The sequence below is a fragment of the Mastigoproctus giganteus genome, chromosome 14 (assembly GCF_048544385.1).
Source record: "Mastigoproctus giganteus isolate SK-2022 chromosome 14, ASM4854438v1, whole genome shotgun sequence".
Classification (NCBI taxonomy): domain Eukaryota; kingdom Metazoa; phylum Arthropoda; class Arachnida; order Uropygi; family Thelyphonidae; genus Mastigoproctus; species Mastigoproctus giganteus.
In genome coordinates, this window is record NC_143588.1 from 71,150,613 (window position 1) to 71,175,117 (window position 24,505).

Genomic DNA, 24,505 nt, shown 5'->3' on the forward strand with positions numbered 1-24,505 from the left:
GTGTGTGTGTGTGTGTGTGTGTGTGTGTGTGTGGTTGTTATTTGGTTTTTAGGAGCATTAGCAACTAAAGCCATATTGCTCTGGGGATATGCGGTGGTCATTTCCTGACCTTTTCACATCCTCTGTATTTGGTGGTCACGGGCTCGAACCCCGGTCTAATCAAGAAGCATGTGCTACGCACTGCCGCTTCTGCCCACGGAAGCGCCGTGTGTGTGTGTGTGTGTGTATTAATAATACTGTGTGTGTGTAATGTTGTATTAATAATACAACATTATTGTATTATTAATTTTACTTTTCTGTATGTTTTAAAATACAAATTAAATTACTTCAAATATTATATATGAGAAATTAAAATAGTAAAATTACATTTTCAAACACTGATTTTTACACAGTGTTAATGGATAAACAACAGAATGCTCATGAAGTTATATCATAATGAAAGTAGCTGCTATAAGTTAAATTAATATAAAATAACATGGAGAAAACAAAAAAAAAACTTTAAAAAAATATTAATTTAACTTCATAAACCAATGAAATAAAACCATCCTGGTTATAGACTACTTGCATGTTCTGAATGAAAACATCCATATTCTGGCAACTCAAGTGAAAACAAACTTTACATCCCAAATCTTTTTCTTTTCCTACTAAGTTCTTTTCTTCACTGTTTGCATTTCTACAGTTTCATTCATTTGTTTTATTTTTGCTGTTGTTCCTCTTGTTTCAGCTACACATTATTATAGGTCTTACTACAGTTTTATGTTTTAATTTCAGCACTCTGATTAATTTTTGGATTGTTCCAAATTAAATTATTTGCATCCCTACCCCAATATTCTACTTGCTTTTAATGCTTGTTGTTCTGCTTCTTGAGTTAAACAAGTGGGACATCCCCAAAGCAAAATATAGTTTAAATGCAAAAGAACACAGCCAAGTGTAAAAATACAGCTGTAACAAAATATTTCACTTTGATATGATCATTAAGTTAGGTATACTGTGCCAAAATACAGATTAATTTTGATTAATTTTACATATAAACAGACTTACACAGAGGTATTATACTATCTACTTTTACATCCTATCCAATGTAAAAAATAGTCAGTATAAATGTAGCTGAAGTTAACTGTAAAATGCATGGCTTTTCACATGAAAAATGATACGTTTCAAGCTCTTCTACCAGAAAAAATATACATTAAACTGAATAAACTTTAGATAAACACAGATTTACATGGTACAGAGATATTAAACTGACACTGATCGGTTTAACTTATATTTTTCCACAGTAGAAGGGCTTGAAGAGGAGCCAAAAATGTATGGCTTTTAAATTAATTAATATAAATTCCTAAATTAAATACTGTTTTCTGCAAAGAATTCAGTGACATGTCCTTTCAAGTAAACAAAACCACTTTTAAAAGTAGAAAATTACAGGAAATGTAAAAGAATCTAAACAAGAATCTAAGAAGTATAAACAAATACAAAACAAAATATTTAAATAAACATTTAATGAAATATATCTCACAAAGCATCCCTTCCACCAGAAAAAGTACACAGCTGATAAAACTACTTGAAATGTAGCTAAAATCAAAACATAAAGTAAGATTTATAAGGGTCACTCAAAAAACTTTTACCCCACAACTGTTTTCTAGTAAAAAATTTATTTAAAAAACTGTGAAGCTATTTTGGAAGAAGTCTATGGGGATGACCCTACTGACAGAGGCACTGCTGAATGCTGGACCAAATGAGCAAGTGCATCTGAACAAGGAAAATTTGGGTGCCCATCACCATCTGTACAGCAGCCACCCAATCTTGGTAGTAGCAGTGAACAATATGTAGATGCATCATTTTAACAAGGTTAGTGTGTATACACAAGAAGTTATCACTATAGCTCAGTATTAGAGAAAGTGTGAATGTTATTGTTATTTGGTTTTTTTTTAGGAGCATTAGCAACTAAGGCCATATTGCTCCGGTGCGGTGGTCATTCCCTGACCTTTCCGCATCCTCCGTATTTGGTGGTGACGGGCTCGAACCCCGGTCTAATCAAGAAGCATGTGCTACGCACTGCTGCTCCTTCCCACCTGGCTACGGAGGCGCCTCAGTGTGAATGTAATAATTAACCGTATTCTTCTCCTACATGGCAACATAAGCCTGTATACTAGTTTATAAACAAGGGAAGCAACAGCAAAATTGGACTACATTATGCCATCCAATATATAATTCAATTCTTGCTTCCTGGATTTCCATCCTTTTATCTTTTTTCGTCCACTGAAGGGTACCATTAATACAGAGCAATGCACAAAATGCTGATACATTTAAATTTTCCTATGAAACTTTATGAATTTTCGTGCTCAGATTCTTGGACAACATTTTACATTTTCAGTATATCCTCCATTTTTACGAACAAGTTTCTGAAAGTGCACATCAATGTTTCTTATGCTGTGACAACACATCTTGGTCAATTTTATGACTAACTGAACAATCATGGCTCCTAAATCTTTGGAAATAATGGCTATCCTGGGGAATAACTTCTCTTTCAAGAAAACCCACAAATAAAAGACATGGATTTGAGTCAGGACCCAGAAGCAGACAAAAATACCCAAAACTGTGATTATTAGGATAACAGTATGACAACATGCAAAGGCCAAAAACAGTCTGCAAAAAATCAACACATTAGCTGTATGTGGCATGGCACAATCTTGTATGAACCATTGGGTGTCCACAGAAAGCTGATCTGCCATGAGCTGTGGTGGAAAATCATTCTGAAGCATAGGCAAATACCACTGTGAGTTAACAGTTTAGCTGAAGGGTCCAATTAAACCATGACATAAGAGGGCTAAACATATGGTTGCTTTCCCTCCATGGCAAGTAAGTTCTGTTCCTCAAAACTGTACATTCTGTTTGTTCACAGTCCCATGAGAGAAAGAGAGGGGGGGATAACACCAGATGTTGCATAACCCTGCATTATTCTTCCCTTGCCATTCAGAAAATTGAAGTCTTCTCTGGTAACATTTTTGAATCCAATTTAAGTATCTGTTCAGCATTACAGTGAGATATTCCAAATTCACAAGCTGCTTTTCTTACTGACTTTCCTGAACTACATGCTTTTCGACTCAGAGGACGTCAACATTTTCTGAAGAATCGATACTGACTGTTGAAAACCATCTTTATTCATTTACAAAGTCTTCAAGAGTGCTGGGATAAACAAAGTACCATGTTTCTAAATCTTCTTTGTGTGGCAGTTACACTCTTTTGTTTCAATGAAATAAAAAAATTAACACAACTTTAGTTTTATACTCTACTGCAAGGCATGACTACTGCCACTCACCTTACTGATGACAGTACATAAGAATTCACAAATATGTAAAGTATTGTGACATGTTTTATGAAAACTATAAACTAGAAAAGTATTAAACCTACAATACTTTGGACCACGCATGGGTTGTGGCTGAGAAGACGCTTGTTGACATTTGACTTGAATTTCTGTAGATTGCAATTTTCAGGAAATACATGTGGAGTAAGGCTGTTTCAGAAAACAGAAGTAGAATGGATAAATGAGGAAAAGTAAAAGTTGGTTCTGCAAGTTTGGAGTTGAACAGTGAATAGATGTCAACTGGTTGTAGCATATGTTCAGAATGATTTGGAAGAGACTGAGGAAATTACAGATAGCAATTTGACAAGGGAATTACGGATGATGATGATTAGACTGTTGGCATTCATGTTGAGCAGACGTGCCTTTTGGAGCTCTTCATAGCAATTACAAAGAGCTATAGATAAGAGAGGATTAGTGGAGTAGAGTAGGATTTCAGAGGTTATTTAGTATATTATAAAGTTTATTTTGATAAGTTTTTTTTTCTGTAATAGTTTGATTTTTATAATAATATAAATAGAATTTTTTGAAAGTTTCTTTTATTGATATTTAGTAAATTTTACAATGGTTTTTACAAGATCTGCCTTGAACACTTCGTCAAAGGGTACCATGACTCATATGGAAATAGCCGATGGTGATTTCCGGGTGAGCCATGATTTTTTCCTTTGCAGAACCTGTGGCATGTATTCCAAGGTCGATCTAGTGGATAATCATAGCTCACCTGGTGATTCCTTTCTTTGTCACAGTTGTAAGGAATGTACCGATCTTAAGTTAAAATTTGGTACATTGCTAGAACAATTTTAGTCACTGAAAACATGGGTGCTTGCCCTCGAGAATAATGTAAGTGGGAGCACGTCAGGGACTCTAGTAACCTACTAAGTGATGCACTCCTGATTCGAGCCCCAGAACAGAATAACCAAGTACAAACGGACTTAGTTCTATAAGGAGACTCCATTGTCAATGAAATGGGAAATATTTTTTGTAATAAGGATAGGTGTACTAGAACCAGAGTATGTCTGCTGGGAGCAACTATTAATGATGTCACCAACAGACTGTCATATTTTAAGGGGGGGGGCACAAAGAAAATAATATTATTCATGTGAGGACTAATGATATTAAGTGTACACGATCTGACGATTTGTTAGACAAATATAGGACCACGCTGAAGAAATGCTACAAGTTAGGTCACAATGTTTATGTGTCTGCAGTTCTGCCCAGGCGCGACAGGGGGATTATATGCTGAATGCCTTGTGTATTAACTCAAGACTTGAAGGACTCTGCAAGGCTTGGGGGGGGGGGAGATTTCTATCAGCTTAGCCTGCACTTGTAGGTAGAAGGAATCTGTTTTGTAGAGACAGGATACATTTAAACAAAAGTGGTGCAAGAGTTTTTGCCAGTATTATTGAGGATACCTTAAAGGTTCAGGGAAACTGCTAGTTTGGGGGAACAAGGGTAATATACAGGGTGTCTCAAAAATATTGGTACAAACGTTTAGGGGAGGTAGGTAACATCTAAAGGAATGTGTATCGCAGAGGAACCCATAATCGGAAACGTCACAGGAAAGTAGTAGCAGAGGAACAAGCAGAAATGACACAAGACTGTAATTAGTGGCAAACATTTATTTGACATAATATTAACAATGGAGTACAAGATGGATGCATTTCATGATGTTACAACAGATGCTTGAAGGCTCCACCATGAGACGCGATGCATGCGTGACACCGATGCAGCATGGATTGGCGGACACGGTCGAACACACCTGGAGTTTCTTTGACAGTAGCAGCAGCGCAAACGAGTCTCGCCACGAGATTCATTTCCGTCTCCACGGGCGATTCATACAAGATAGATTTGAGTGCCTCCCCACAGAAAGAAATCAAGGCTTGATAAATCAGGTAAGCGTGGGGGCCAGGCAACAGGTCCACCACGGCCAATCCATTGACACCCAAAACGCCTGTTCAAATGGTCACGAACACACCTTCCATAATGGGCAGGCGCCCTGTCGTGTTGAAACCAAATGTTGCGTCTCACATTTGCTGGAACATCGTCAAGTAACCCTGGTAGAACTTGTTCAAGAAAGATTCAATATTTAGCGGAGTTCAAGCGGGATGGTAACAGATATGGGCCGACTAAGCAGTCACCGACCATACCCGCCCACACATTTATTGCAACGTGATGTTGTGCCGCATGGGGGTGCACACCGTATGGGTTGTTGTGAGCCCACACACGAGCATTGTGCTGATTGAATAAGCCTTCCCGAGTGAAATAAGCCTCATCCGTGAACAAACAGGCTGAAAAATTCAAGTCTTGAACACTTTCTTGGAGAAACCACTGCGCAAAAGCCACATGTGCAGGATGATCTTGAAGAAGCAGTAACTGAACCCTTTGGAGGTGAAAGGTGTGTAAGGAATCGTAGTGCCAGACACGCTGTACACTGCAACGAGACACTCCTAAGGCAGAGGCAACGGTACATGTGCTGGTAGTAGGATTATTCTGGATGGCATTCAACACACTTTCTTTCATGGCGGGAGTTCATGTCGAACATGGTCTGCCCGCACTACTCCTGTTACATCTAAATGACCCATAATCGCACAAATTTTGATGCACACGCGCAAACAAACAGTGGTCCGGTACATGGCTGTCTGGGAAGCGTTCTCCATAAATTCGTTGAGCGGCTCGTCCATTGCCCTCTGCTAATCCATACACTAGGTGCATGTCTGCCAGCTCACAGTTCGTATATTGATGCATGCTCTTCGTGCAGCAACTACTGCTTGAATGAGTAAACCAGAAATTTTCTCTCTCACAAACTGATGAACAGTGCTGTCTACCGACTTACAGTGACATTTCCGGTTATGGGTTCCTATGCGATTCACATTCCTTTAGATGTTACCTACCTCCCTCCCCTAAACGTTTGTACCAATATTTTTGAGACACCCTGTAGATATGTGTTTACCTGATAATATTGGTCACATACATCAAGAGTTCTTGTTTGTTACTGCAACAGAACATATTAGCAAGATGTCCTAAGGGCAGAAACATTTTAAATGAGCGGGTAGCTAATGCCAGAGAAGCAAGCTTAAATAACTTTAAGGGGTGTGTCAGGGTAGTTAACTATGCAGGAACACTAAGTCTTAATTGTTTATACAGTAATGTCAGAAATGTCTCCAATAAAATGAGTGAATTCGAACTGCTGGTTAGGACAAGTAACGCTGAAATAATAGGGATTACGGAAAGGTGGTGCCACCCGGAGATAGGGGATGATAAGTTTCAGTACAGTATGTATAATGTATTTAGGAAGGATAGGGAAGAAAGAAGGGGTGGTGGTGGTCATGCTTCTTATCAAAAGCAGCTTGAGCATGACAAAAGCTTTCCTGGATTCAGACGTTTCATGCTATGTAATGTTTCATCAGAATTTGTATGGTGTGAGATAGTTGGAAGCAAAGGTATAATGAGAGTGGGAGTAATCTACAGGCCAGATGACTATGAAGATTATGATGAGTAGTTGGTGTTTATTGGCACATCGACAACAGAGATCATAGTGCACCAGTTCATTTGTTATACAATGTTCTCTTTATATAAATCTTGTTCGAATGTACAAGGTTAACTGTTTCTGTGGAATTATACTATTATTTACAGCAGATGGTATATGTTGATTGTTTGTATGAATCTAAAAATATCTGACACGTGTTCTTTGTCACCTATAAGATCTTTAAGGGTGATGTTTTGGTTTCCTTTATATAATGATGAAAAAATTCGGTGTCGATCGCTTTCATATATTGGGCATTCTATAAGTATACGTTTAACTGTTTGGATAGTATTGCATACTTGGCATCTTGGGGGTTCTTCTGCACGTAATAGATAACCATTTGTGAAATGTGTATGGCCTATCCGCAATCTGGTCAGAACAACTTCTTCTCTCCTTGATTTCCTTATGCTCATTTTCCAGTGCTCAACTTTTGGTTTTATTTCATAATTTATTCCATGTTTGTTTTTGCCAGTGTTCTTGCCATTGGGTTAGACAGCGATTTTTAATGATTGGCTTGTAGTCCTTATGTGGAACTGTGAAATATTGTTCTTGAAGGTTAGTGGTTGATTTTGCAATTCTATCCGCTTCTTCATTTCATTTCCTTTTATCCCTTTGTGTCCTGGTATCCAGCAGAAAAGTATCGCTTGTTTTTTATTTGTGAAGCCTATTAGTATCTGTTTAATTTGCCAGAGTACTGGATGGGTTATATTGCTTGTGTTTTGTATGGCTTGGATTACACTTAATGAATCACAGTATATTACTGTTCTCAAGTGGTAGGTGGTTTTGAAATGCTCCAGGGCTATCTGAACTGCTACTAATTCTGCAGTGTAGACACTGCATTCTTTTGGGAGTTGGCGTGACAATGTAACATCTGGGAATACTGCTGCTGCTCCTACATGGTTCTCTGATTTTGATCCGTCTGTATATATTGGTATGTGATTGGGATATTGCATTCTATGTGCTGCATGCAGTTGTTGAAAGTTGCTGTCTGATAAAGTATTTTTATTCCAGTTTTGTGTGAGGAGTTCATAAGCTGTGGAATGGTTTATCCATGGTGGATCTATATGTCCTTCTTGGTTTGCAACGTTATCTATTTTGAGATCATGTGTTATCAGTAGCTCCTGTAGTCTGATGCCTAGGGGCTGGTTTGCTCTTTTGCGGTTCCTATATATGTTTTCCCATTTTGGCGCGAATAAAGTTGTCCAAGTCGGATGGTCTCTTATGGGTCTTATCCTGTAAGCATATAGCAGTGACAACTGTTCTCTCCTCAGGAACAGTGGTGATTCATTAGCCTCTGTATAGAGACTGTATACAGAGGATGTGCGGAAAGCTCCTGTTGCTATTCGTATTGCACTATGGTGAATCTGATCTAGCCATTTGACGGCGCTCTTTCTTGCTGATGCATAAACCGGTGCTCCATAATCTATTTTTGACCTTACTAGTGCTTTATACAAGTTGAGCAGGGTATAACGGTCTGCCCCTCAAGATGTTGTTGTTAAGACTTTAAGAATATTAAGTTGTTTCATACATTTTATTCGTAGTTCTTTTATAGGTTCTACAAAGGTCAACTTGTTGTCTAGAATAAGTCAAAGAAATTTTACACTTTGTTTAACTGGTATTGTGTTACCTTGCAATATTAGTTCAGGTTCAGGGTGTAAATTTCGTTTTCTACAGAAATGTACGCAGACTGTGTTTTCTTTTGATATTCTAAACCCGTTTTTCTGGGCCCAATGACTGACGTTGTTAATTGCACATTGTAGTTGTCTTTCTATTGTTCCCATGTTCTGTGCTCAATATGAAATACTGAAGTCATCTACATATAGTGCATATGACACTGTGGGTGGTAGTTGTTTTGTGATGCTATTTATTTTTATGGAGAATAGTATGGCACTCAGGACACACCCTTGGGGAACTCCTTGTTTATATGATTTTGACATGGTGTTTTGTACTCTAACTTGAAATGTTCTATTTTTCATGAAATTTTGAATGAATAGTGGTAAATGTCCTCCGAGTCCTGCATTGTGGATATCTTGTAATATATCGTGTCTCCATGCTGTGTCATAGGCCTTTTCTATATCAAAAAATACAGTAACCATATGCTTTGAGGTTATAAATGCATCTCTTATATCTGCTTCTATTCGTACAAGGTGATCTAATGTGGATCGATTGTGTCTAAACCCACAGTGCATATTGGTGAACCACTTAGTTGTCTCAAAAAACCAGACTAATCTTTTGTTGATGATCTTCTCTAGTACTTTGCTTAAGCAGCTTGTGAGGGCTATCGGACGATAGTTGTTTGGGTCCTTCTGATCTTTATTGGGTTTTTGGAAAGCTAATACTATTGCGTGATGCCACGCTTCAGGATATTGGTTTTCTAGAAATATGCGGTTGTACAGTTGGAGGTTTTCTATCTCTTTCTGCTTTAGGTATTTAAGCATATCATAGTGTATGTTGTCTGGTCCAACTGCACTTGGTTTTGTTTGTGATACTGCTTGACGTAATTCATGTATTGTAATTAGTTGGTTGTAGGGTTCAATCCTTTTAGTATTAAAATTAATTCTGTTTTTTTTTCCGTTTTCTCCTTATAGGTCAAAAATTCAGTAGTGTAGGATTGTTTTGACGATACTTTAGCAAACGTTTCACCTAATATATTAGCTATCTCTGACGGTTCGGTAATGCTTTCTCCATTCCAATGTAATACTAGTGATGGTTGGTTTTTATACTTCCCATTCATTTTTCCTATTTTATTCCATATTATTTTTGTGTTTGTTGTTCTATTTATAGAGGAAGTAAACTGGATCTAGGAAGTTTTTCTGGCTTGTTTCCATGTATACCTAGCTAGTGCTCGTGCTTGCTTAAATTTTATGAGATTATCCATTGTAATATCTTATTCCAAGCTTTGTTTTGTTGTCTTCTTGTTTTCATGCAATCTTCGTCCCACCAGGATTTTGGGCGCAACGGAAAACGAGTTGAGGTTGTGGGTATTGTTTGTTTGACTGCTTGTATTAAGGTATCTGTGACGTGCTTCAGAGCATCATCGACCAATGTTTCTTGGATGATTTGTGGATTAAATATTGCCAGTTCTCTAAAGATTATGATGAGAGCCTCTACATGCAAATGGAATGGGCAAGTAAGCATCAATATCTTATTATGGGCGATTTTAATTTGCCTCTAATTGATTGGAGCAAATGGGAAGGAAACTCCACATGGGGGACAAAATTTTTAAATCAACTGTTATTTATTTTTTTTTGTTATTTGGTTTTTAGGAGCATTAGCAACTAAGGCCATATTGCTTCGGGATATGCGGTGGTCATTCCCTGACGTTTCCGCATCCTCCGTATTTAGTGGTGACGGGCTCGAACCCCGGTCTAATCAAGAAGCGTGTGCTATGCACTGCTGCTCCTTCTCACCTGGCTACGGAGGCGCCCTTTAAATCAACTGGATGATTGTTATTTGTATCAACATGTCAGGGAAAGAATTAGGGAAAAGAATATTCTAGGCCTTGTCATCACCCATGAACCAGATGACATAACAGGGCTGACAGTACAGGAACCAGTAGCAGGAAGTGATCATGGAGTTCTACGGTAGAAGATGAAGAGAGAGGTCGCAGTAGTTAAAGACAAAGGAATGGGTTATAATTTCAGGAAAGGAAATTACAATGGCTTAAGGTGCTACATAGCCTATATTAACTGGGTAGATATAGCAAAGAGAGCGAATACAATTAAAAAAAAAACTCCATGAGGAAGGTTCCAAGTTGGATGAATAAGGAAGTTGCCAGATTACTTGAGCAGTAAAAGACAGCATGGAAAAGTTAGAGCAATGAAAAGTACTGAAGCTTATAACAGATACAAATTGATCTGTAATAGTGCCACAGAAAAGGTTAGGTTGGCAAAGGCAGATTATGAGAAATCGCTGGCAAAGAGTGGGGATAAGGAATTCTTCACATATATAAATAAATGCAAAGAAGAGAAAGACACCAGATCGGACCCTTTGTAATGGATGTGGGATAGTATCAGAAACCCCAGCTGAAGTACAGATGAACTCAACAGTTACTTTGCATCAATATTTGCAGAAGAAAAATCCTTTGTCAATGAGAAATTATGGGAGTGAAGTTGAAAAATATATAATTAATGATATTGAAATTTCACATGATTATTTAATAAAAACTTTCGAGCCTACAGGCCAGTAAGGCTCCTGGAGTTATTTTTAAGCTTTCGCTATTCTTTTCTAGTCTATTAACACGGTACTTGAAGATTTCTAAAAATTTCGTATTGGGAAGAGGCAAGTGAGTGCATTGAACCATTAACCTAATTATGAGAGCACCACTGTTGTTTTTGATTTTCATAAATGACACTGATGAAGGGATAGAGGGCATGATGTCTAAATTTACAGATGAATAAAGATTGGTAGAGTAGTTAACGATAACTGCCAAGCAGCAGAGCTTCTTCAGAGTGACCTAGATAGACTTCAGGAATGGTCATAAAAATGGCAGCTATGCTTTAATCCAGCAAAGTGTAAGGTATTAACACCTGGGAACAGTAATGCCAAAATAACTTATACACTTGGTGGAGTTGAACTAAAGCCAGTAGTGGAGGAAAGAGACTTGGGTGTTACCATACAGTCAGACATGAAGTTCTCCAAGCATTGTAGACAGGTTGCAAGAAAGGCCCATGGTGTCCTATCGATGATTTATCAAACAACTGCTAGTAGAGATAAGGACGTCATAATCTCATTATATAAGGTCTCATTATATAAGGCTATTGTTAGACCACACTTGGAATACCATGTTCGATTATGGAGACCGCACCTAAAAAAAAACATTGTGCTTCTTGAAAGGGTCCAAAGACAGGTAACTCACCGGGTGAGATCGGCAAAAGGGCATCCATATGAGGAAAGACTTCAAACGTGTGGCTTGCAGAGCTTGGAAACTAGGCACCTTAGAAGGGACTTGAATGAGGTGTTTAGAGCTCTGAGGGACATAAATAAAGTGAATGAGGATGAAATTTTCATGGTTATAAATGATTCTAGAACTAGGTGTCATAATTTCAAATTACAGAGGGAGATCTTTAGATTGGATTTCAGGAAGTTTTATTTTAACCAGTTAGTTATAAAATTACTGGAATAAGTTACCTACATGAGTTGTAGAGGCCAATAGTTTGGGGAAAATTCAAAGATCAGCTGGATAATTACCTATGGGAGGAGGGAAATACATAGGTTGTCTATTTCCTTTTCTCTTATTAATTATTTTTTTAATTTTCCTTCTTTTTATTATTTTACTTTTATTTTTTTATTTTATTTTTAATTTTTTATTTTTGAGTGGTGCAGCATAAACCATAGGCTTCCTTGCACCATGTAGACATTGCTACTGCTAATTCAGAAGAATAGTGTCCAATATAATGTTTAAACACGATGCACCACTTGCTATCTTGATGAAATTATTTGAAATGAAAGAACTTTATCTGTGTAGGGTTTAAAATCTATTTATTACTAACAGAATCAAACAATCATATGTTTTGCAGATGTTTTTTTACTCCACTTCTTCAGTGATGAACCTCTGAAGTTGTGCTTTCACCAAAATTCCAAAGTAGCAAACTGACAAACTAAAATTTCTAAGCAGAAGGAAGTGAAAACTGTAAAACGGTGACACAGAACAGGAGCAAGCTCGGGCACACATTTTGAAAACAAGTCAAGAAATATCATCAAGACCTGAAGTTGTCTTGACAACAAGATCATTCAGAATTGTAACAACCTTTTGTTGGAAGACCACAGAAGATATCACAGGGAAGTGCACTGGATTTGGTAAGAGATCATTTAACTAAATCATCAATACAAGGGTTAGTAGAAAAGTAGGATGCTAAAGTCAGCTTTATCTTTAGCTAACAATGAAGCAGAACCATCAATTTGTAAGAGAGGTGAAGGCATAGATGGACAGAAGTTGTGGCCAATAGCTTTTGCAAGAGATCAGAATGATTGACTACCACTTGAACAAGAAGCAATTTTTCTACTCTGATAATTCAAAAAAAAAAAAAAAAAAAATTGGATTGATTAATAAATGTTTTATAATTGTAGGTGGAAAAATTAAGCTGGAGATACAGATAAAAGCCACCTGAGATATGCTACATTCTTATCTTGGACAGTCTTAGCATATATTTTGGAAAACCAAGATTAAGATAGAAAAACAAGATTTAAGTGTAGAATGCAGAATAAAGGAATTTGTCCCCACAAGAATAATTTCAGTAACATGAACTGAGCAAACATTGGGATTAGGAGATTTAAACAGCTATCCAATTAAAGAAAAGAAAAAAAAAGAGGAATAGAAATCACATTACTCGGTTCAACCCATTTTGTAGTGTTGTAATACTCAAGAGAATGGTCGTGTGTGTGTGTGTGTGTGAGAGAGAGAGAGAGAGAGAGAGAGAGAGGGGGGGGGCAATCATATAAGGGACCACGTGAAGTTACAATCAGAGGTGCCTAGAGAACCGCTAACACTGATTCGGAATTTTGTAGGGCTACTGGTAAGGAGAGGAAAAGATCAAGTGTTAGGTATGTGATTATAATTGTCTGATATTCTGAAATGTAAATTAAAGCTATGTGAGGTCATTATTAATTGCAAAAGCCTCAGCATCTCAACCAACAGAGTCTGTATTCAGCAACAGTACCCTACATGAATAATCAGAATTCTTTACCTCTGTTACTTAAAAAGAACCTCATAGAGCCAGACTAATGAAAATATAATGGAATAAGATGCATCAATAGAACAGTTCTAATGAGTAGATATTTATTTTTTTATATGTAAGTAATAACATTTCTTACAGTAGTAAAGCAGGATATGAGAGAGAGTGTTTTAGACATTTTATCAGAGACAAAGATCTCAAAAAGTAACACATGGTTTCAGACGTTACTTTTGGAGATCTTTTGATATGTTTACTTTCTGAGTGCAACATATGGTTTCTAAACTTAGATCGAAATCTATCCATATGTTTGTTTTCATATGCCTTGAAATACCTCTAACTTAAATCAGATTTCTATAAACATACACTTAATAATGTATCTTAAAAGTCACTAGGCAATTTTAGGATAATCTATCTTATCTTTCAAAGATATTTACTATAATGAATCATTTAATTATATCCAAGTAGGCATAAACAAAAGGCTATGGTGAAACCTTCACTTATGCATCTAATTAAAGTCATCCTTACTATACTATATAAATATTTTTTTGTAATAGGTTTTATGGTAAGAATGTCAAAGAAGACTAATAACAAACCTGTCAGCCACATTTTTATCAGAGATTGAAACTGGTGGTATTCTCCATGGACAGTTGATTTTGTTTCCTGGTAAGCGCTTAAAATCAAATTGACAGCATACTTTAGGGTTAGGCCCACACGTGTGAGGAACATCATAACTAAAGAAGGGCATCATGTGACACAGAATATCCATTGTATGATTTTGGTCTGATATATAAAGATAAAGAAAATTATATTTAAGATATATTGATATATATATAAAATACAACAGTATTACAAAAAAGAAAATACATTTCAGAAACATTACATGGGACAAGGATACTTCTAATAAACGCAACATATATTTTCCACTTTTTCAAAAATTCCTAAGTCAGTCTCTCTCTCTCTCTCTCTCTCTCTCTCTCTCTCTCTCTCTCTCTCTCTCTCTCTCTCTCTCTCGAAATGATGCCATTTCATGCTCTATAACTTTGCTTTAGATCAAAATGATAAAAGCAACTTTACTTCTTTCAGTATGGACTTTTATAAAATCACTAGTCATAATATTGAAAAAGGAGGTCAGGGCCTTCTGCACCACTATAAAAAACAAGGACAACACATACAAGCATGTTTTTTTTCTGTTCAACTGTAAGAAAGTGGGGAACATATGTAGAATATACTTTATACCTCTAAGGTGCAAAGTGAGCTTAGAGCTCACCCATTTACCTTTCTTAATTAGAGCAGAGGCTTTCTGCTTTATGCTACAGATTAGGGCAGTCACTCATTGCTATATAGCTGATTAACAAAGTCAGTGTTTCCATCTTTAAAGTGTTTACCTTAACTCCTTATACTGATAGCACCCATGAGGGTGTTTCCATATACCTGGTGTAGTTACTAATAGGTATTTTCATGACTTTGTCCACAACCCCAAGGGCTCACATCTGGTGAGTATGTGCTTGGCACACACTGAGCTGGATATCATCATTCTTCTCTTTCTTGGTGATTCCCTTCTACTTTTGACTCTCTCTCTCTCTCTCTCGGGGTAAATCGGGAATATTTTATTTTATTTATTTATTTTTTTTTTTTGGCTGGTGCAGCATAAGCCTCAGGCTTCCTTGCACCATATAGCTAATAATAATAATAATGAATAAAATCACTGCATAATAGCAAAATGATATGCTTTTGACAGCAACTTGCCTTGTGCAACTGTGGGAAGAGAGATGATGCACATGCAGAATGTACATCCAAATCATGAATATCTGTGTGGAGAGATAGAACTAACAATCTTGCAACATACATATAAATAGTAGATGCTAATTTCTGGTATTGTCCTCAACACAATCACAAACTAAAAATACTCAGATGTTATAATTATTTCATTTTAGCAACAATGATTTTGTTTTGCTTAATTATAATACTGATATTTCTAAGTAAAATCTTAGATCTGTTTCAAAAACAGAGTTTATAAAAATTTCATGCCCATTTTAATCATCTGACACATATATATATACACACACACACATATATATGTATATCCGTATTAGGCGAAGAATTATTTGTAAATTTTAACTTATAGATAACTTAAGGTTGTTAATGAAATCAGTCAATTGCCACAGTGCCTGCTTTGGCTTTCGCACGTTACTTGGGCGGTTTTGACGCACAGGTCTTTCACAGACTGCACCTTATCTCACTCAACCTGCTACCTCATTGATAATCCGATAAATTATTATATAATTGGTATTATTTTAAATTGGATTTATTATTATTATTATTAACTGGATTTAAAGCTCTAAATTATTTGGGGACTTTCGGCTACGGTTTCTGTCTTTTTACCTTTACTTCCCCCTTCCTGTTAATTTATTTTTATTTCGACTTTCGCTCTACTGTTTTTTGCCATACTAGTGGCTTATGTTTTATTTTTATATGAATTATTGGTTATATTTGGGCATCATATGGAGGATGTGCATTTTGCTGCCTCTAACGATAGCTTAATATTTATTTATTTTCTTATTTTATTTTATGTTATTACATTCTAACTTTTAAGTCATTATTTAAATATATATATATATATATATATATATAAACAGGATTTCTATCCTTTTGTTTTAAAATAAACACAAAGTTTACTACAGAAAAAAAAAAAAAGAAAACTCTTTTCACAATTACACTGATCTCTCATTATGTGAAGGTACTGAATGAGTTGCACTATAAAAAATAGCACAACTCCATAAGAAAATTATGAATAATATGAAAAAGCCATAGTAGCCATTGTGCTGTTCATATGGAAAAAAAATCACACTGCTATGGAACACTGGATAAAAAACTTTATTTAATTAAATAAATAAATACCAGTCTGACTGCAAGAAAATATTATATACATATACATTCTTACACATCCTGGACAACAAGTAAACCAGGAGGGGATTTTAAAGTAACAATTTTTTTACAGTAGACACAGAAACAATTCAAAAAGACAGAGAGAGAAAAAAATATATATATATTCAATATTCAAGTTGACATTAATAGATTAATAGGGTAAAGAAGGATTATAAGATAGCTGCATGACTATTAGGGTAGCAAAAACAAAGCTCAATGATCTTTGTTATTAAATGTGAGAAATTAAAAATATTTTTAAAAAATGCCTTGTTGTGAACTCCTTAAAAATAGTTATTATTTTATTTATTTATTTTTTTAAATCATCAATTTTAAAGCATTTTTTCCTCTGAAACGCACTCATTGTTATTCTCATTCAAATTGTGCACACAGAGGTGGCAATTTGTTCAGTGACTGCATTAGGAAATCTTAAGTTGATACTGTGAGTGATCAGTTCTTTCCTCCACAACACTATAAACAAAATGGATTACCTATAATGTGAGTTACAATTACGTGAAATCTCTGCAATTCTGCATGCAGCTCACAGGGAAGGGAATAAAAATAAAGGTACCAGATGCTGTATAGTGATACTATATGAAGAGCGCCAGCAAATTTCATTATAGCTTCATTCAATTTCGTTATAATGATGCTTACCTATAGCTGGTTTCGGCAGTCTTTTAGAATTTGACAAGTTATTCACAAGTTGCAGGGCCAATTCAAACTTTGAATCTCATTACAGAATTATTTTGAATAATCTACATTAAAACGCTATATATATTAAATCTTATGTTGTTGTTGGTCAAGGAAAGGTAGTGACTATGAAATATATCACATATATCAGATTAATGAAGAGATACTGCAGTAAGGATATTCAGGAAGCTACTTAGCTTTGTATAATGAAATAAAAGATGCTGTTCAAGGTGTGGGCCAAAACATGTGTCAAAATAACTGGTATTGACTTTTTTTTTTCTTTTTTTTAAGACTTATGGCATAAGAGCCTCCTGGGGCAAATTTTATCAATTATAAATTGATTCAAGAGACCGTGAATCCTACAGTAAACATAAGTAATCTGTAATAAAGTTACTCAGGGGATAGCACAGCACTTGGCTTAGGGTTTTGTGTGGGTCCATTGTATTACATCCATACTCAACTTGCACTTGCAGTAACTGGAACCACATCCAAACTGTACTGTTTGTACTTGCCATCCAACCAGCAAAATAAAAAAGACATATTAAGAAAATTTATTTGAAGTTTTACACATCAATAATAATACAAAATAGTTTGTTCTAAATCAATCAATAATATTAATACTTTATTGTATATATTACACAAATTTAAAAAATCAAATCAAATTAAATTGAAAAAAGGAAATGAAAATATATTCATAATATATATCTAAAAACTGTTTTGGCAAGTTACTGTTAAAAAACAGGAAATCAACAGTTTCTGGGTTCATCTATGTTCTTATTTCTTGGAGTAGAAGCTCAGCTGCTGAAAAATTCTTTGCTGGTAACCAAAGTTTTCTGCAGCACAATTTCTAGTGTGCTGCTGGTAGGAATGGAAAGAATTAAATCCTTCCCATTTTCCCACAGAAGAGAGGAATGTACGACTGAATGAAACTACAATTTCATAACAATCTATACAAATCTCTTAATCAAAAGAAGTTACTCTGTTACTCAATAGTGAATATGAGTACGTGGGTCCATACTCATTCACTATTAGATAGGCAATGTTAATTTTATGCAACCAAGCTGTGAATTGTATAAATTACTAAACCAAACTATATTTCATTTGCTACTGGGACTAATCTTTGTTTCTTCAAACATCCATTCAAATATTCCCATTCGGTAGATAGTTATATCAGCACTAAACAATGTCAAGTATTATCCAATGACATAGGAGATACCCAGCTTTTAATATTGCATTCAGCAGCAATTTTTATACATGGTATTAAAGTGTTTTTTAATTCATGCATCATTAGTGATCATATCATGTATATTTTATAAATTAAGTTTTAACTTTTGTTCCTCTATGTCAGCTATTATGCCATTGTAAAAAAAAAAAAAAAAAAATCAAGTGGTACATAACTCTAATTTCTATCAGAGCTGTTTTACATGAGAAATTCTGTTGTAATGCTATAACATTTTAACCAATGGCATAAGAGGATATCCAATTTAACTTTATTTATATATGTAGGATAACCCAATGGGCCATTGTTAAAAAAATGTAAAGTACTACATATGAAAAGCAGTAACCCTAGAGTAACGTATCAACTCTGTGGCACTACACTGACAGTGGTAGAGAACGAAAAGGACATGGAGGTAATTGTGCAGGCAGATATGAAGTTTTCTGAGCAGTGTAGATGGTCTGCAAGAGTAGCTCATGGTGTCTTGTCAATGATATACAGGAATTTTTCTAGCAGGGATAAGGAGGTGATTATCCCCTTGTATAAGGCAATGGTCAGGCCACACCTTGAGTACTGTATACAGATCTGGAGGCCTCATTTTAAGAAGGATGTAAAGCTGTTGGAACGAGTACAGAGAAGGGCAACAAGATTAGTGAATGGAACAAAGAGTTGCTCTTACGAAGAAAGGCTTAAGTTTTGCAATTTACAGTGTCTGGAGACTAGGCAACTGCGAGGTGATCTGATAGAGGTGTATAAAGCCTTGAATGGTTTGAGCATGCTCAATGCTGATGGAATTCTTCCTCTTGCTCAGCATAATCATTTGAGAGGGCATAAATTCAAATCGAGAAAGGACAGATGTAGGATAGATGTGCGGAAGTATGCCTTTAGCCAGCAGGTAGTTGGTTGGTGGAACAGACTTCCATCCTTTGTTGTGGAAGTTGATAGCCTAAATAAATTTAAAGCTGAGCTGAACAGGTATTTGGAACGAACGGAGGGATGAAATGGGAGGGGTTTTTTTTTTTTTTTTTTTTTGGGGCTGATGCTGCATAAGCTTGCTTTCTTGCATCATATGCCTCTACTATGACCTTTTTTTATGAGTGAAAGTCTTACATATTTTCTGGTGGGCAATATAAGCAATTGTCACCGTGGCAACTTGCACATACTAACAACATAAAAGCATGCACAGCTATTACAAAGTAAGATATTTTGATGTTATGCTGCCTATGAATATAAATTACTGAAATGAACCATATTTATTTGCTATTAGAGGTTTCTTCATATAGTATATGTCTTCAAATGGCTGCATGAACATAAATACTTGAAAGCCGGTTATACTGGCCACCAACAACTGCTTCTAAGTAAATTTAAATGTTTCAAAAAAATTTTTCAAATGTCTTAAAAACAAAAAGAAAAACAACAGTTAAGTTAAAAGAGAAATATGATGGACAGTTAGTAGATTGCATTCTCATTGCAGGACTACTCACCAACTTGTGATCAATTGCATTTTGTTGTCTTTGCAGAACATTATGCAGCATATTTTTGTTGTTGTAGGTACTGGAATGCTGATGACTGAGGGTACCATATTCTGCATTTACAGAGCCCATAAAAGAAACTTTGTTGACAGAGGGCTCAATGAGTGAGTGTCTCTTATACATAATAAAATTATGGTTAAGGGACAACATACTTGATATTTTCAAATTATTTTAGCAAGTACACAAAAAATCATACACGTATATTTTTATAAATTTTCTCAATAGATAAGAAAAATTCTGCAAACTTACCCCACTGTTGACGCCATAAAAATTCAAGACTTTTGTGCTGTGCTAAATATTTTTTCACAGAATAATGTACCCTTTGGATGACCATATTATCTAAACCCATACGTCTTAGAATATAGGCCATTGTTGGTGAAAGACCAAATGGATCTATTGCCCATCCACTTTTTGGCTTATAATCTGGAATTTCAAAAAACCATTGTTATTGTGTGTGTGTGTGTGTGTGTATATATATATATATATATATATATATATATATATATATATATTATTTTATCTTTCTATTGTGGTTTATTGTGTTTATTTTCTTAATTACGGGTGTTTGGACAAACAAGTGCTGTTACGCCTTGGAAAAGCGGTACCAGCACTGTCCGAGGTGAGACATAAAATAAATGTAAAAATATTGTAAATACACAACTAAATAAATTCATTTAACCTGCCACAAAACCACCATAATAGACCTTGGCCTGAAGTTCGGGGACTTCCGCCAAAACACCATCGGAACACAGGGAAACGCTAAAGCGACAAAGCCATAAAAATAGCCATCTATAAAACAAGTTAAGGGTGCGAAACATTCCTTTTTCGACTCGACGACCTCCACCGAAACACATCAAGTAGGATGGGAAACTTTCCTGATTCGACACTACGACCTCCACTTATACACATCAAGTAAGTAAAGTTATTGTAATTTTTTAAAAAACTCACCCGTTGGGCTTTGTGTATTCTATCACAGTTGCTGTAGAAATTATGGGATATTAATTCGGTTCATAATAAATTTATAATAAATAATACCTATTTAACTAATAGCAATGGGAAAGGGACAAAAATGGGAATTTAAAAGAAACTTAGAATTCAGTATCGGACAAAATAGCAAAGCTGTGATAGATACAAACAGAAACGGGTAAGTAAGTAATGCATTACATCGAATGGACCGTCAATCCGCTCAAAGCCCCCGATGAAGTAGGGGATTGACGACCATGTGATGTAATACAAATATGTATAAAGATGTAATACAATAAATGTATAAAAATGTTTAATATTTTATCATTTTGTCATAAAGTAGTATTGCTACAGTTTTTCATCTATAATTAATATGACAATTTCTTTAGCAATACGTAACAAGTTGAAAAATAATAAATGAATAGGCCCTGGGCATTTAAGATAACCGAGTTTAGGCTAGCTTAAAGACCAGTAATGTATTAACCATAATACCTATGAGTAGAAAACACCCGTAATTAAGAAAATAAACACAATAAACCACAATAGAAAGATAAAATAATAATATGTACTCTGTTCGTACCCGGGCATTGCTAAAACAGCTACCGGGACAACAGAAAAATCTAGAAATAATTTAAAGAAAAACCACTATAAAAGTATATTAAAAGTAAAATACATCATAAATTATCATATTACTAAAGAATAATATATATATATATAAACCTTAATAATATATACAAAGAGTGATTCTTAATTATGCACAACAGTTATGAGATGATCTCAAAGGCTCATATAGTAACCTTTTTTTTTTTTTTTATGAAAACCCAAAACACAAAAGGTATCAAAACCTATAGCACTAAGTACCGTGCATGGGTTGAAGGAGAAGTATTGGGGGGGATATGCCGGAAACTTTGCTCTAGAAACTAAACATGGGTTTCACCACTTCAAGCCTCCAATAAGCAAAGTGGTGGTATTGCACCGGTTGATGAGAGTCATCTACCACCTATAACCTACTGTTATAGTGCTTTCAAAGAGAGGCCACTCTCTTTATAAGTGGAAGATTATTTTTCATTTTTCATCAAGATTTTGGCAAGTAACATTGATTTTTTAGCTTTTTTTTTTTTTGCAGTGCTTACAAAGTAACAGTTTATACACAAGTTCAAACTGCTGCATACTTAATGCACTACAATATCTCTTTTTGAGCACCTTAACTCTTTTTTTTTGCTTAAAAAGAATAAATTTTTAAATTAACTTTAAATTAAATTTCATGAATGACATTATTATTAATGAAACTGAATAATAATGTCAGTCATGAAATTTACTGATGCACACAAAAAAGATTAACTGTATAATGTTTACTCTAAAACACACTGAGGAGGGTAGGTGAATGCAACAATGATAATTAGCCACTGAGTTGTAAAGAGCGGCCTATCCTACATTAAGGGGTTTGAGTTAAACATGACAAACACATTGCATGCACAAGGATCGATTTCTATGAAGTAAATAAATTGCATGTTAACAATTTCTAAAATTTAGTCTATCATTCCTTTTCCAAAGCCAAAAATCAAAAGAAAGAGAGTTATGTCATTTATTCCTTACTGCCACCTTAAAGAAAAACAATATCAGTGGGAAAGCATTTAAACAGGAGCACTACAGCCATTAAAGATTGCATGGCACTTCATAGAATTGATCATGGGACCAGAAGAATGGAGAGTTAAAAGTGGGATAGTGCTATAGCACTATCCCACTTTTAACGCTCCATTCGGCACATTAAAAGACTGGAAGAAGGTGTGCTGGTCAGATGAGTCCCATTATTTACTCCACACTGTGGATGGTCATGTATGGATTTGGCACCAACAACATGAGGCTCTTGATCCCTTATGCATGGTATCAAAAGTGCAGGCTGGTGGAGGCGGCTGTATGGTGTGGGGCATGTTTCACTGGCAGGAACTTTGACCCCTGGGGCATGTGGAACAACATATCAGTGGTCTCTGCTATCATCAACTGCTTGCTGACTGTATACCCCCCCCCCCGGCTATGTTACACTTTTTTCTGAATGGCGATGGTGTCTTCCAAGATGACAATGCGCCGAGCCATCGGGCACTTGTTGTGCAGGAATGGTTTGAGGAACACAGTTCTGACTTCCAGCATATCCACTGGCCTCCGAACTCCCCTGATATCAATCCCATAGAGCACTTGTGGGACACTATGGAAAGGCATATCAGACGAGTATCTCTGTACTCGTTCCAGCAGCTCTACATCCTTCTTGAAATGAGGCCTCCAGACCTGCATACAGTACTCAAGGTGTGGCCTGACCATTGCCTTATACAAGGGGATAATCACCTCCTTATCCCTGCTAGAAAAATTCCTGTATATCATTGACAAGACACCATGAGCTACTCTTGCAGCCCGTCTGCACTGCTCACAGAACTTCATATCTGCCTACACAATTACTCCCAGGTCCTTTTCATTCTCTACCACTGTCAGTGTAGTACCACAGAGTTGATACGTTGCTCTGGGGTTGCTGTTTCCCATATGTAGTACTTTACATTTGTCAATGTTAAACTTCATTTGCCACCTCTCAGCCCATCTGCTCAACCTTTCCAGATCCTGTTGCAGCAGCATAGTGTCAGTAGTGTCCTTAACAACCCTGCCAACCTTTGTATTGTCTGCAAACTTGGACATTAACCTTGATATACCATCATCAATATTATTTATAAATACAGAAAACAATAATGGACCCAACACTGAACCCTGAGGGACTCCACTAATAATGTTAGTCCACGATGAGCAGTGTCCATTGATTACCACTCTCTGTCTTCTCCCCCTCAACTACCCCTTTATCCATAGCAGCAATTTACCTCCAATGCCACACTGCTCCAATTTGTGCAGCAGTCTTCCATGTGCAACAGTATAAAAAACCTTTCTAAGATCCAAGTATATAATATCAAAGTTATTCCCTGCATCCAGCTCTTTTGTGACTGCATCATAGTATCCAATCAAATTGGTCAGGCAAGACTTCCCCTTAACAAAACCATGCTGTGTCCGAGCTATAACTGAAGTCTTGTCTAGATGATCCTGCAGTGCTTCTTTAACCAGTGCCTCCATTAATTTTCCTGGAACAGAAGTTAAACTCACAGGCTATAATTACTTGTGTCAGCCTTTGATCTTCCTTTGTGAATTGGGGTCACATTTGCACATCTCCAGTCTATGGGTACCTCCCCTGAGTCCAAGGAAGATCTCATAATTATGGCTAAGGGTTTGCTTACTTCCTTTGCTGCCTCCTTTAATATAACTGGATAGAACCCATCCACCCCAGATGCCTTTCTTGTGTTTATCTTCAACAATTTATCCTCCACTTTACTCTCAGTTATTACAAGATTATCTAGCTTACTGCCAGAGTTGAATACACCTCTGGCATTCCCCTCGCTGAATAACTCCTCATGTGTGAATGTCGATTCAAAATATTCATTTAGTTTGTTAGCTTCATGAGCAGGATCATCAACAGTTGAACCATCGATATCAAGTGGACCAATCTGATTCATCCCCTTCCTTCTAGAGTTTACATAAGTAAAGAACTCTTTGCTGTTTTTCTTTGCATCCTTTGCCAGAGATTTCTCATAATCTACC

General features: G+C 36.0%; 1 protein-coding gene across 1 annotated transcript in view; it reads right to left on the minus strand.

Annotated features, from left to right (window-relative positions):
• The window catches only part of LOC150075225 (alpha-mannosidase 2-like), a 253,553-nt gene that overhangs the window by 156,585 nt on the left and 72,463 nt on the right, over nt 1–24,505 (minus strand). The window contains exons 6-7 of the mRNA XM_090388915.1: nt 20,165–20,338; nt 14,149–14,335 (exon numbers count right to left, since the gene is read on the minus strand). Of these exons, the coding sequence (XP_090245041.1) occupies nt 14,149–14,335; nt 20,165–20,338 (361 nt within the window). The remainder of the gene's footprint in view (nt 1–14,148; nt 14,336–20,164; nt 20,339–24,505) is intronic.